The following is a 15042-nucleotide window of genomic DNA, read 5'->3' as shown; positions in this document are numbered from 1 at the left end:
TTCACAAAGGAAGGTTACAACATGCTTTTCTTCACGTGAGGCAAAGCAGTAGTCAGGATGAGGAGGATCTTAGGAGACATGGGTGTTGCTCAAAAGGGAGTGATAGTGTTGCTGTGTGATGTTATTGTGTGATAATACAATTTACATGGTAATTACAAAGAGCTATGATTATCACACAACAATCGGTGTTTTATACTTATAGAAAAACACATTAAGATACAATATCATTATGTATGTGAGATTATTATGGATGGAGAGGTGGAGCTTATGTACTATCCCACAACAGAGAAATGTGTAGACATTTTCACAAAGGCTCTTGGGAGAGATTTTCTAGGGTGCCATATTCATCGACTCAGTGTTGGATCAAAGAGATAGTTCACCTATGGGTGGACATTAAGGGGAGGGGGTGTTGGAAAAGAATTCACTCAATGCTCCACCCGTGTGTTATTTTTTTAAGTGATGGATGTGCTCTATTTTGTAAATGAGAAATAGCTATTGTGGTGAGCACCCGAGCATCCGACAGTTCCCAATTTAAAATATTAGATGGTGGGGCCAAGTGGAGACAGCTTATGTAGACTTGACACTCTACCAAATAGAATGCATGCTTGTGTGGTCTATGTGGTCGCATTGGTGAGTGTTGAACACAGAAAACCAAGGACATCGAGTTACGAGGCCCATTTGAGGGTCTAGACAACTTCAGAGATGGCCATGGGAGTTGCCGGACTTTGTTGTAGTCTAATATAGTCCTAGTTAGATAATGTAATCATGGGTTTTGGGAGTGATTCTATTAGTCGCAGCTATAAAGAAGAAACTAACTATTGCTTTGTCTAGTATAGAGGGCCATCAAAGCTCCTTACCTGGAGCACACGAGTGGGTAGATGCCATCAATTTGTAATTAAGTCTTTAAAGTAGTAATATTGTTTACTCTCCACTTATTTCTACACTTGTAATTAAAATTTTAAAGTAGTAATATTTTCTACAATTCAGTGCTTTGTATTGTGTTGATCTAACTTCTACTATTATGTATTATTACATTAAGGCCATACTATTTTAAGCCATTTCAAGTGCCCAAAGTGTAATACTCTTTCCCTTTTCACAAGTGGGAGTCTTATCCTAAGATGTGCTACTACACCATAGAGTTGTTTGGGAAGCGGTACGATGGGGCCATAATCGCCTAGGGGAGATTCAACCCAACCATGAGTCGATGGGGACTTCTTCTCTATTTTCAAGCTTTCATGGTTTGTGTTATTTTGTTGAATTGTTTACGTAAGGTTTTGGTCTTCAATTTGTACAAAGTATATGTTCTATTAATTTTTGTGTTTGAGTTGGAGTAATTCTTCTCCAAGGTGTCATAAGATCCTGACACACACACAGAGAGAGAGAGAGAGAGAGAGAGAGAGAGAGAGAGAGAGTTGTTACACAACAAAACAATGATTGTATTGTATTATGATAATACTTCCACCATGTACAATGCTTTATATAGGCACCAAGGACCTATCTTATGTTCTCTTAAGAAGAGGGTGTTCACACCTAAAGTGTTCACACACCATTGTACACTTACTAGACTCTAAAATATTGAATAATACCCACATAAACACATTCAAACAATGAACATGTACACACACATGCATGCACGCACACAAAAACACAAACACATGAGTGGAGTGCACACATAGATACATGTGCACCCTTGCACACATGTACACACAGTAGGTAAACTCTTCACCCTAGAACTCTATATTTCCATTCTTATAAAGTGCCCTAACACTCGATATTTTAAAGAAAATTTGAGAGAATGATTATTTTAATTAGATATGGTCTTGTAAAGTGGAAATATTTTTTTTGGGAAATAAAAATTCACACCATTTAGGTGTATATATAATGCCTCTCTCTCTCTCTCTCTCTCTCTCTCTCTCTCTCTCTCTCATGTTTCTTCATATTCAACAAAAAGAATTAAAAAAACATTTAAATAGCAAAGTCCTTATGATATGACTGATAAGAATACCTGTTTCTTTAAAAGATCATTTAATTATCAAAATTATCACCCATTGTCTTCTTTTTCTTTGAATACATGCCATAATCAATGATTTTTTATGGGAATTAATTTAGAAAGAAGTTTTTTCTCGGGACACAATCAACACTCATTTTCCATATGTAAGACCTTTGTAAAATCCTGGAAAAGATGCAAGGGAGAAGTGAGCTTGAGCTCTTGCAAGCACACACACACTCACAAAACCCTAAAAGAGAACACACAAGGTGAGAGGCTGAAAATCTTCTTCTTCTTCACACAACACTCAACACACCATATACAAAGATAAGAGTACACACAATATGAAAAGGTACTCAACCAAATACATACTAGGGTTCTCTATAGTGTGAACCCAACTAAATGAGCTGGCGCTATAACTATGCTAGTCTCTAGAATGGTTGTCACACAGCTTGTCATCCCACTGGTTGCATATCACCCATGATCTCACCAACCATGCTAGTGGTGTAAGTGTGGGGCCTATCCCCCAAGCGGGTCATCAGTATCCACCGCCTCACTAGATGAGCTCGATATCTCAACAAATCCCATGTCATTTTTTCCCTCATGATTCATCTTTATTGAATTTCTCAATAGGAGACAACTTGATTGGTTATCATGTCTCTACTATGATCAACCTCTCAAAAGCTACTTTATAATAATGCGTAAAAGTAACCTTTTTTCAACATCAAGAAATTATGTCAAAGTGGAGGTGTAAGTTTGGAAAAAAAACTTTTGAAAAAGATTATCCAACTTGTGTAACCTCTAAGTTTGAAAAAAAAAACTTTTGAAAAAGATTATCCAACTTGTGTAACCTCTAATTTTCTTTATCTTTTATTTGCACATATAAAACTAAAAACTATATGTTCTAAAATATCATTTCTAAATACCCCTATTACAAGTTAGAAACTTATAATCCAAATGGATCTAGTCCTAATAGATCCTTTTTTATGATAGTGTTGAAGTTTATTTCTCACATATTGCGATCTCAACCACTATTCGCATAAATGCTATTGTATGTAATTCAAACTCAATCCAATCAATGGATTTGGCCCTTTTTTTTTTCATTCTCCTTTTCCAACATGCTAATGTAACAAAATTTGAACTACATAAATGTAAAACAAAATATAGTTTTGAACTTTGTGTATAATTTATAAGTAATGGTTTAAGAACCTTCTGATTAACATTTTTTATGCTATGTTCTTTTCTAAAAGAATTCATTCACATATTCATACATTACTATAAAATATGACACGTTTATTATGAACTATAAGATTTTCATAGCTAAAACAAGATGAGACTTCTAGTTTGTATATCCACCATGTCTTCTAAGCCTACATGCACATAAATTGATTAAAATTTAAGTATTGGGTTGTGTACATATATGTAAAAAATTTGAATGTGTAGTTCTTGGATGACAAAGGTTTTGTGTCCCTCCTATATTATTGGTTGCATGACAGGCATGTAGAGATGTACAAGGGCCTTTGTGATATATGTATCTATATAGTTTTCCTTGCAAGTTATTTTACTATATGTAACACATAACTTGTGGGCAGTTATACCTCCCCAATACCAAAAAGGGGATCCCCTTCAAAAAATCAGCATCCTTGACTTAGCTACAACAATAGGCTATGTACAGATATGTATAGGTGCAAAAACTTGAATGTGCAGTCCTTGGATGACAAAGGTTTCATGTCCCTGCTATATTGTTGGTTGCACGACACGTGTGCCGAGATGTACAAGGGCCTTTGTAAGTTTATCATTGCCCATCTTTTCTGGGAAAGTATAATGTGGAGCATGGGATGACAAAGTTGGACGGCCAATTCCTTGTCACACACGATGATAGTACAAGAAATTCGAAAGTGGATTAGGCAGAATCAATTTTGGTGGTTGATGAGAGCTAGCAAGGTATAGAGACATGTCCGCACAATATGCTTGTTGACACCATGCGACTGGTCCTTATACATATCATATGGAGAGAGATGATGTAACACATTTGGGATGTAGCTAGAAATACAATGTGGCTTTTCCCTACTATGCATACAGATGTGGAGAGAGAATTCAATACACTAAGATATTGGAGAATCCACATTGTATGCATAGAAATGTATGCAATCCACTAGAAATACAATGTGGTTTTAAATGTGGAGAGAAATGCACTGTGGCGTCCCCCTATGCATACACTATACAATGAGATGGTAGCAGATATATATTACATCCTTGTCTCGGCTAAGTGTAATGGTCTTCAACCCATCAGGATACCAGTCTGTATCGAACAGCGAAAGCAGGAGAATCTGTGTGTGCCATGCAAAAGCCAGTACGATCATGATGTGCTCCGATTCGAAAAACACGTCGGTTAGTGATGCCGCTTTCATTCATGTACAGTGGGCTCCTTTAATCTTCTGCATAAATTGCTGCATTTGCTTCCAAGTAGAACTCGCAACTCAGCTCTTGTGGGAGGGGAAGTAGAATCGCTTTTGCTTTTTCTTCCTCTGGCGGCATGGCTCCAACTGCTGGACAAGTCATCACTTGCAAAGGTCTCCTTATATGACTTGGATTTAGCTTGCCTTCACTGTTATTATGCAGCTTTTCTAGCATGGAGGTAGAAGTAACTATGAACATTCAGTGTATTTATCATGCCTGTGCTTAGTCTGTCTGTCTGTCTGTCTGTCTGTCTGTCTGTCTCTCTCTCTCTCACACACACACACACACACAGATGATGGTGTTGATGACAGTGATGACAAATCTGATGCCCATTTTGGCTAGCCCCCATCAACAGCCTTTGGCAAAGGCCATCCAAGATGTAAATGCACGCCCTTTGGATTGTGGCCCTTTTTCCTGTACCCAATCAATGTGCATGAAAAATCTATCTCTATAGTGTCACAGGGCACAAGTTTTTTGCTATGTGAATAGCATTAAACTGAGCTATTCTCTTTGATTATGTGTCCTTACATGCTTTAGTTTGTGGAGTGTCACATTCGACCTCATGCCTTAATTTAAGCAAGCACAGTTAGTAGTACCTAAACTAGCAAGCTGGGGTATTTGTGTACTCGTCGAAGGCATGGATCAGAAAATCTATTCCTGTAACGTGTGGTGGCCTTAACTAAGGACACCGTGGCTCAAACTCTATACAAGTGAGGGACTCTTGTTAGTTGTTGTTGGGGTCCTTCTGTACTTTATCAAAGGCAAAGACCTGGAGCATGCCAATGCTAAGTTCTAATCCTCACACATGGTCTAGAGGGACCTAGCGGTTTGAGACACCAAGGCTTGGGCACAGTACCCTGGCTTCATGTTTCGAAAGGTGTAAGTAAGCTTTTGCTGTGTGCCAGTGTATCTGTATTACTGGTGTGGTTATGTGTGTGAATGTGCATGGGAGAAGTGAGAACAGGAGATTTAGGCACCCACGCGTTATAAGTGCTACATAGCTTCAGTGGTGAATACTTTGGGGATCACAATGCTGAGGTGCATTTTACTTGAAGACCTTTAGAGGTCATCCATTATGTGGCCACATGCATACCAACAATCACAAATCTTCCTGTGTAGCTAACTATATGGCAGATCATAGATAGGCTCTGCCTTCCCTCTATTGCCTGTGAAAAGTGGTGTCGTGTTGTGATCCATGTGATGAGATGAAATGAAGCATCTATATGCCCAAGGTGAGCGTTGAATTTGATTTTAATGCCCAGGGTGACCTGAAGTCTGCCACGATACTATGATCTGGCCCATGGAATTAGCAAGTGCATATGACATGTGGATACCTATATATCTTGGCATTTAGATAAACCCATGTGCTATCACCGCAAGAAAGTGTTCTTGATACAAGCTCTCTCTGGAGAGGGGATGTTTCCGGTGTATACATGGCCAATCTAGAATGGATTGATTTGGGCCTTTCTTTGTCTGCGTGCCTGGGGCTGACCTGAGTACTGTAAAAATGGCATTTGGTCTATGGGGAGGCCATGTGTTGCCATCATCTTGTGGCTATGGCATATTAGTAGGATGTCTACCCACTGTGATGCATGGATGAAGACAAGGCCAGCTATGGGAGCTGTTGTCTGCTGCCGTGTTGTCCCCCCAAGTTGCCATACCCTCTATAAGTAAGCGAGGAGTTGAAATGAGGCATCTATGTGTAGCAGGGGGGCTGTAAACTCTGCTAGAGTGATGTGATGCAAGATGGGAGGTAAGAGCATCATTGCCTGCAACCCTTATATTGAGCTCGAGTCGAGATGTGAGATTGACTTTTGCCCAAATTGGTGCTCCTGCTAGTCTGACTAATGAGTTGAAAAGAATTACTTTGCCTATTGGAAATGTTCTTGAAAACATTGACCCTCTAGAAATGAAGAAGTTTTAATATCCCATGGCGTGTCTTGCCCCTGCCTCAAGTTTCTTATGAATCGTGTGGCTTAATGATACCTTACCAAAGTATGCATACTCTTTCACTATCCGAATTGGCTGGCTATCAAATTTGATTTAATTTTTATGGCATTCCCCCATTACTTGTTTGATAGACCATGCAAGGACTCACAACTTATTAACACAAACAACAAGATTTTGACATAGAACAAGATTCAACAAAAGAGAGAGAGAGAGAGAGAGAGAGAGAGAGAGAGGGCTTTCTTTCTAAACCCTCACCGTCATCAATTCTAAGAATAACGAAGAAGGGATAACACCACAATTACCATGACATTTCAGCTGCTGTTTGCTGGTCTCCAAAGGAGCCTCTTGTTTTGGAAAATGTACAAGTTGATCCACCACAGAAAGGTGAAGTGCGCATTAAGATTTTGTTCACATCTATCTGTCGCACTGATGTGACGTTTTGGCTGGACAAGGTTAGTACAACGAAAATCCTGTTCCTGTTTCTGATTGTTTTTTTTTTTTCATGCTGTTGCTGGCTTATATGTCTTCTGTTTCATATGGCGCTTCTTGATCTATGTGAATATCATGTATCTTTGTGTGTAAGTTTAGACTTCTCATTTCTCAAAGTGGCATGTTGCAGCCAAAGTTGGGCCTTTTCCCGCGTATTTTTGGGCATGAAGCTTCTGGGTATGAATCTCTTTTTTTTTTTTTTTTTGGGTGGGGTGTGTGTGTGTGAACTTTTCTGGCAACTATGATGCTGACTGGTAGAATTTGATGTAGGATAATCGAGAGTGTTGGAGAAGGAGTAACAGATCTGCATGAAGGAGATCATGTTCTTCCTATATTCACTGGAGAATGCAAAGACTGCCGTCATTGCAAGTCTACCAAGAGCAATCTCTGTGCAAAATATAGGCTCGACTTAGGAAGAGGGGTCATGCTCAGTGACAACAAGAGTCGGTTTTCTATTGAGGGGAATTCAATCAACTTTTTCATTGGATCTACATTCAGTGAGTACACCGTGTTGGAACAGGAAAATGTGGTCAAAGTGAACCCTGCTGCTCCACTTGACAAGATTTGCGTGCTCAGTTGTGGAGTCACGACAGGTACTTATATACTGACTTATATCAAGTATAGTATCCATAAAGGAGAAGAGGCCTTCGAGGTTATTTAGGTTTATGACACCCAGTGTATTTGAAGTATATCTTTTGGCCTTTCTCCTCCACTCCTATGGGGATTTTATGGCAGATCATAGTGTCCCTGATTGGTGGAGATCTCCCTACCTTCTGGCTTGAGATCTCCCTTTGTATGATTTTATTTTACTTAATAGAAGTCTCTTTTCTGGAAAAAAAAGTTTTTTTTTTCTTGTGCTTTGTGTGAGACAGGATTTGGATCTTCTTGGAAATATGCCAAAGTGGAGAAGGGGTCAAGTGTAGCCATCTTTGGACTTGGGACGATAGGTCTGGGTGTAAGTTTTCAAATCTCACTCTGCTAACAACAAAACACCTCTAATAAGGATGATATAAAATGCGCCAACTGAACCATCTAAATTAAGCATCCTTCTAGGTCCTCAACATGGCAAAGGTTTCCTAGCTCACTGCAGAGGAATGCAGGTGGCTGAGGGAGCAAGAGTAGCTGGTGCTTCTCGCATAATAGGAGTGGATGTCAACCCGATAAAATTTGAGAAAGGTAACTGCCCGATTTTCTGTAAGTCATTCACGTGCAATTTAAGGTTTGTTTTCTGTCTGAATTGTTCAAGAGGCCATTGGTACTGATGATGCTTACTTTTATGTACCAGCAAGAGCCTTTGGTGTGACAGAGTTTATAAACCCAAGTGATCAAGAGAAGATGGTGCATGAGGTAACCCACCTTTGGCAACTCTTGTGCCTTGGAAAGAAAGGCTTTACATCAATCCATTCCTTGGGCTTCATTCATACCATGTTACTTTTGTTTTGACATTAACACTAAGCACTCCCATGACAAGCTTATAATAGAAGTAGACTTATTGCAGTTGTCACATATTAAACCTTCACATGGCAGGTCATACGGGAGATGACAGATGGCGGCGTGGATTACAGCTTCGAGTGTGTAGGAAGCGCCAAGGTGGTAGAGACAGCACATCTCAGCTGCCATGATGTGAGTACTTCTCCCTTCAACCCTTGCAATCAATGTTTCAGTTCATGGCATTCAAGTTTAGCAAGTGATGAATGCTGAAAGCATCTGTAAATTTAGAACAATGATCCTAGAGCACATGCAGCAAACCAGTACGCATACAAAGTGCCAAACTAGGCTGTTCAATGAACGATGGTAGAATTGGTTCCATTTTCAGGGATGGGGAATGACGGTGGTTTGTGGTGTGGAGGGCGAGAGCACTACAATGAGTGCACATCCGAATGTTTTTTTGTATGGTAGAACCTTAACAGGAGTCTTCTTTGGTGGGATAAAACCAAAGTCAGAGCTTCCACAAGTTGTGGAGATGTATATGAAGAAGGTCTCTCTCTCTCTCTCTCTCTCTCTCTCTCTCTCTCTCTCGTGAATGCAAGCACACATACAGACAACACTTGATCAGCGCGTGTACGAATGCACACATGCATATTCCCACACACAGGCCTGCACATGTGTAGACATGCAGCTCTCCTTTAACTTTAGGGGTTTATAATCAGAAGTGGCTTTATCATCAACAAGTACAAATATCTCATTTTGAGAAGTTTTGTGGTATCAGGAGATACATCTTGATGAGTTCATCACACATGTGCTTCCTTTTGATCAAATCAACGAGGCATTCAGACTCCTGCTTGAAGGGAAAGGTCTGAGGTGTGTGATGCACATGTGAACAACGATTTCACTACTCCATGCTTCTTGGAAAAGTGAAGCTTCAAATAAACATGTAGTGTTATGGTTCTAACACTCTGGGCTTGATAAACAGTCAAGTGTTATGGTTCTAAGTAGACTCAGAGGATAAGTGGTGTAAAGGTCTTTTCAAAGTTTGTAAAATTAAGTAGGAAAAAACTTCTGTAAAACTAAGTAGGAAAAGCTTTTAAAGCATGTAAAGAACTTACCAGTTTTCTCGTCTGGACTTTATGACAAAGTAGTGATATGGAATCTTTTTTCGTTTTCCATCACATGCATTTTTTGGATTAACTTTCAGGTAATGGTGTCTTCCTCATCACCACAATCATCTCCATTTTCTTCCTGTATTTTAGGCTATGGATTTCTTCTTGTCTTGGTTTATGCTCGTCGTTGTTGCCATGAGCTGAACCCTGTGTCCATGCCAGTCTTTCTTTTTCTGTGTGCCACTCTCCCTTTGTCTTTCACAGAGTGATGTAGTTGTTCTTTCGATTTTCCTTAGGGAATCAGTTACCCTTCTGTAGCATACTATAATTTAAGAAACGTATTTAAATTTCAGTTGGGTTCAAGATGGCCAAGTTAGCTACACACTCCCTTGAAATTAGATCTGACAGCAGCCATATCCTATTTCCAGATTATTTTACATCATTTATAGCAGGATGGAGACAGATATCAAGGAGAGCTGCAGGCTGCATTAGAAGACCAAAATGTGGATCTGAGAAAATGTAGGCACAATGCCTTTGATAGCCATGCACTAGGTAGGATATGGTTGTGGACATTGCACACATCTATGAATGAGATGTAAGAAACAATTTGAAGGATGTCAAAAGAGACGGTATGCCCAAGATCCATACATAGATAATGTATTCCGTGAAGTGATCCAAGAACCTGTAATCCATGGTCACACCAATGCATCATCAATACCAAGAGGGAGAGGTGTCTTCGGCTAGCACTTACAAGCCTACGATGCTCTGAACCGAATACAACAAGAGGCCACCGGAGCCGGTAACAACCTTTTACAACCTGCATTTGTTTGCGGGTGAAGCAGTTCCACAGTTCACTGCCAACAGATGCTGTTGGACTGGCCTCATTGATAACTGATGCATCATGAGCTGGAGCCGGTGGTCTTGGATTGTAACAATCTTTTACAACAGGTGGTACCCGGAGAAGAAAGCAGGAACACGAGGCAAGAGAGAGGTGATTGGGGAATTGCTTAAGTTCAACAAAGAGTATTATGCTGAGCAGACGCATACTTCTAGTTGTAAGGAAGTGTGTCTTGTAAAGATTGTACTGTGTCATTACTGAAGGGATTCTTGCTAATCTTGTGTTGAGCTCCATATGTGTGCTGTCTAAAATATAATGATGTATGTTGTGTGTGTTGGCGCTGTGAAGAGAGCATGTAGCCAAGTTTCTAATGCATTGCTACCAGTAGTAGGCTGTCCTGATGCCTGTCCATAAGCTTTCCGGGCAGTAATTTGGCTCTTCTGATGGACTAACTTCCCAGCCTTTAGCTTATCAAAGGCACTTTGGCACAGGGTACTCCACTAGAAAGGTATATTCTTCTTTAGAAGAGCGGTTAGGGGGTGTGGCTATTTTGGCATATCTAGATATAAAAAATCCTATACTACCTTGTCAACCCTAGAAATGCCCTAACTTCTTTTACTGTTGCCGGTTTATTATTGCTTCTACCTTAGCTAAAATCCCATCCTTAGGTACTATAAAGCCTAGGTATTCAATACGATTAGTGAAGAAGGTGCACATGCTCTTTTTGGCAAAGAGCTTGTGTTTCCTTAGAATTTCCAACACCTTGCATATATGTTTCTCGTGGCGGTTTACAACATATTTAGAGTACACTAGGATGTCATCAAAGAATTCCAGCGTATAGTTATTCACCGATTGCTCTCTGAAAATCTCTAGAAATGTCTTGCATTAGCTGGTTGAATGTGGCAAGGGAATTGGTCAATCCAAAGGACATCATTTTGAATTCCTTATGAATATAGCGGGATGTTTGAGGAATATCATGTTGCTTGATCCTGATTTGGTAATATTCAGACTTAAGATCTATTTTCGTAAACATTTGGGCACCAGGCAATCGGTCAAGAAGCTCATCAAGATAGGGAATAGGGTATTTGTTTTTGATAGTTAACTGGTTCAGTCCCCTATAGTCAACACATGATTTGAGGATTCTTTCCTTCTTCTTTTGGAAGAGAACAAGTACTCCCTAAGGTGAGAACAAACCCTTGGTTCATAAGTTGTTTCAATTATGCTTTGATCTCAATAGCATTCGGAATGGCCATCTTATAAGCTCTCTTGGCGTGGATCTCGTGATCTACGTCATGGAGTGGCAGCATCTCGGTAAGATCCTTCTGACACTAGATTAGGTTCACGTCTAGGAGGAATTAGATCGTATCGATCTTGATGAGTGGAAAAAAGCTTCCCACTAGCTAGTTCAACTTGCATTGGTTTACCAGGCCTTTTGTTTTAGCACTAACTTTCGCATGCAACCAGATAATATAAATGGATGAGTGCTTTCAGAATCAATTAAAAGCTTGAAGTTCTTATCGTGATAGTTTGCCGGAGCTTGGATTACTAGAAATTGAGGATTCGGCCCTTGGTGATCATTAATGGCTGCATGAATGTGGCCTTTATCTATATCCACTTCATCCACAATTGTGACAGCTTTGGTTGGGGCACTTCCACCTAGATTATTCTGGATCATTCTACATGGTATGGGTAGACCTGATATTCAAGCAATCTTTGAGCTAGTGTCCAGTTTGTCGACAGATAAAGCACCAAATATCACGGACCATATGTTTGTCGTTATTCTTCTATATAGGGTGCTTGGAAGTCTTCTTTCATGTATAAATTATTGTAAAGTGTTCTTGCCACTTGATCTGACCAACTTTGTATTATCATTCTATTCTTGGTATAAATTGTTGTAATGTGTTCCTCCGACCTGATCTGACCATCGTCCTATATCATTCTATTCTTGGTACTCACCCCTCTTCTCTTTGGGGATTGGAAAGGTTGTGATGTCACGGCTAGATGGTTGGTTTCTTCTTCCCAAGTGGGTCGGCTTTCTATCCCTCATCCTATCTTTCCTTGGAAAAACTTTAGCAAAACTTGTCATGACCATTACCTATGATATAGATGTCGGCTTCATGATCTTTACCAAATGGTCTAAGGGAGGATTAAGCTTTCAGATGAACCAATTTAGAAGAGTCACTTTGTCCATGGTCCAGGAAAATCTCAAGAGTCTAGGGAAGGCTTGATGGTACTCTTACAAGGTCTTATCTCCCTGCTACTATCACCTTCAAAAATTCATATATCTTTGCTTCCTGGAATCCGAGTAGGAAATATCTTTCTTGGAGATGGTCTCTCATATCATCTCAAGTGAAATTATTCTAGTCGAATTGATTTGCATCACAATAGCTCTTCCAACTGACTCAAGCATCTCCTCCAAGGTCTAGTCTGGCTAGGGAAATCTTACTTTTCTCGTTATACTCGAGCTACATCAAAATACTCATCCATTGAATTGATCAAATTCTCCAAGGCATTGAATAAGTTTATGCCTTCTCCATGGAACTGTCCCGATCGTGCCCAATGAAGAGAATCTCTTACATCATTATCTAATTCATTGGTTGGGACAACATTTTTTGAGGCATGTGAGAATATGCTTTCAAGTTATTCTTATTTGTATACAACTCTCTCTCTCTCTCTCTCTCTCTCTCTCTCTCTCTCTCTCTCTCTCTCTCTCGATACAATGCCTTTCAAGAAAATAAATTATCAAGCTCTTTTATTAATTAAAATCATGGTACATTACTGATTCTCAATAGCTAAAAAGATGTATCTAGTGCCTATGAATACAAACTCATTACATGGAAGATATAACATGATGTGTTGTGCACAATGGAAGGCGAATCTATCCATGGATTCTATACTCCTTCACAATTCCTAACTTTTTTGCAATCATGGCTAGGCTTATGTTTTGATGCAAAAAAAGGTAAAAGTCCCAAATCTATTTCAATAACATTTTTTCGTTCATAAACATCCCATGTGACCATAAGAAATAAGATTGATAAGGTTGTCCAAAGTAATACTCTCATTTTAGGTAGTAGTCCATGGTCATGGATAAACCTTGTCTCCAGATGGTCAAAGGTGATGTTGATGGCCTCATCCATTATCGTGCATCATGCCATTTCTGTACTTGACCAAATTAACTTAAATACTGAATTCTTATATAAAATTCTCTTTGAAAGTACAATTCCTTTGACAAGAAAGAGAGAAATTTTAAAGCTTAAATATTAAAAAAATCATAATTATTACAGTAAAAGTATTGTCTATCACTCAGCTTCTTAAGCCTCAACTCTTCTTTGATCCAACGTTTGTCTAAGCCCTACTCGTTTTACCATGATAAGAGCAGCTAGTGACATGGGTAAGGGTTACTATCTTATGAAGCTTAATATGTGGAGGAAGAAGCAATTCCCCAATCTTCCTTGTGATAACATAAGTCCACAATACCTTCACGATAACTTCCTAGAATTTCCCAAGGATAAAAGACTCCTCTTGGATCGTATATAAAGAAAAACCATGTTGCCTTCCTTGAATTATCGACTTAACCTCTTTGGGTTTGCATAATGTTTTTGTTTGTCTTGAGCAACTTTGATATCTTTTCTTATGAGCTACATCTATTTGTCTATTTCATCTCAAAACTTCTACCCTAATTAGACCAATTCAAGGGCGTAAGGCAATCTTGATCATACAGAGCATTGAAAGGACTCGTACCTTGATACTCTGATGTGATAAGAAGAATTATAAGTGAATTCCACAAGATGTAGGTAATTCAAGCATCTTTTCTTCTCATATCAATAAAAATCTCTAAGAGTATTCTAAATGACTTAATTAGCTATTTTCGGTTTGGCCATCTGTTTTTGGATGATAAGTCAGACTAAGGTCTAAAGAAGTTCCACAACTGCTTCAAAGAACGATGTTTATAATCGAGAAGTAAACTTTGCATCTTTGTCACTTATTATTCTATGAGGTAATCCATGTAAACAAAAAAATTCTCTCAAAAATATTATGGCAATATCTAAAGCAGTGAAGGTCTTCTTTCCTGGGATAAGGTGTGCAACTTTGATGAGTCTATCAACTACGACAAATATGGAATCATATATGGCATTTATTAGAAATCCGGTGGTGAAATCCATACTTATGCACTCCCATTTCATCGCCAAAATATCCAAAGGATGCGATTTCTTAGGTAATTTGACCTTTTCATCTTTGATCTTTTGACAAATAAGACATTGATGGACATAATTTAGCACGTCCTTTTTCAATCCTAGCCAAAAGAAGCTCTTCTTGATTGGTTACAAAGTTTTTCACATAACTAGGATGTCCTACAATTGGGCTATCATGAGCCTTAACTAAGATCTGCTTCTTGAATTTCCCATTGCTTGAGACACATAGGTGATTGTTGTAGTACATGCATCCATCTTCAAGTTTATACCCTTGTACATTGTTCATTTCCTATTACTTTCCAACACCAATAAGGTAATAATTGGGGCAAAGAATACATCCGTCCTAATCCATTTTCTTAATTTCTACAAGAACTGGATTTGATATAACTGTTATTGCAAACAACAAGCAAGGACACTTTCCAACTTAGAGCATCTATAGTTGCATTTTTATGCATAGAAAGATGCATAAAGGAATTTTTTTGAATTATAAATGTGTTATTCTCATTTAATTTGATTTTTATGCATAGAAAGATGCATAAAGGAATTTTTTAATTATAAAAGTGTTATTCTCATTAAATTTAATTT

General features: G+C 38.9%; 1 protein-coding gene across 2 annotated transcripts; it reads left to right on the top strand.

The window, feature by feature from the left end:
• The first annotated feature begins 4088 nt into the window (after positions 1 to 4088).
• LOC147632131 (alcohol dehydrogenase 2-like) lies at positions 4089 to 9495 on the top strand. Of its 2 annotated transcripts, none has more exons than XM_086808757.1 (10): positions 4089 to 4378; positions 6713 to 6849; positions 7017 to 7063; positions 7157 to 7479; positions 7759 to 7841; positions 7987 to 8062; positions 8172 to 8233; positions 8414 to 8509; positions 8703 to 8864; positions 9096 to 9495. In XM_086808757.1, the coding sequence occupies exons 1-10, from the start codon at positions 4198 to 4200 to the stop codon at positions 9204 to 9206; spliced, it is 1278 nt and encodes a 425-aa protein (XP_086664883.1). In that variant the 5' UTR covers positions 4089 to 4197; the 3' UTR covers positions 9207 to 9495. The 2 variants fall into 2 exon arrangements, with proteins under 2 accessions (XP_086664883.1, XP_086664884.1); XM_086808758.1 differs by lacking the exon at positions 4089 to 4378 and adding an exon at positions 4404 to 4560.
• Positions 9496 to 15042: the final 5547 nt, after the last annotated feature.

The sequence above is a fragment of the Cibotium barometz genome, chromosome 14, assembly GCF_041138505.1.
Source record: "Cibotium barometz isolate CiBa-2024 chromosome 14, ASM4113850v1, whole genome shotgun sequence".
Lineage (NCBI taxonomy): Eukaryota > Viridiplantae > Streptophyta > Polypodiopsida > Cyatheales > Cibotiaceae > Cibotium > Cibotium barometz.
Note: the sequence above shows the minus strand (reverse complement) of the source record. Positions and strands in the feature narration are given on the sequence as shown.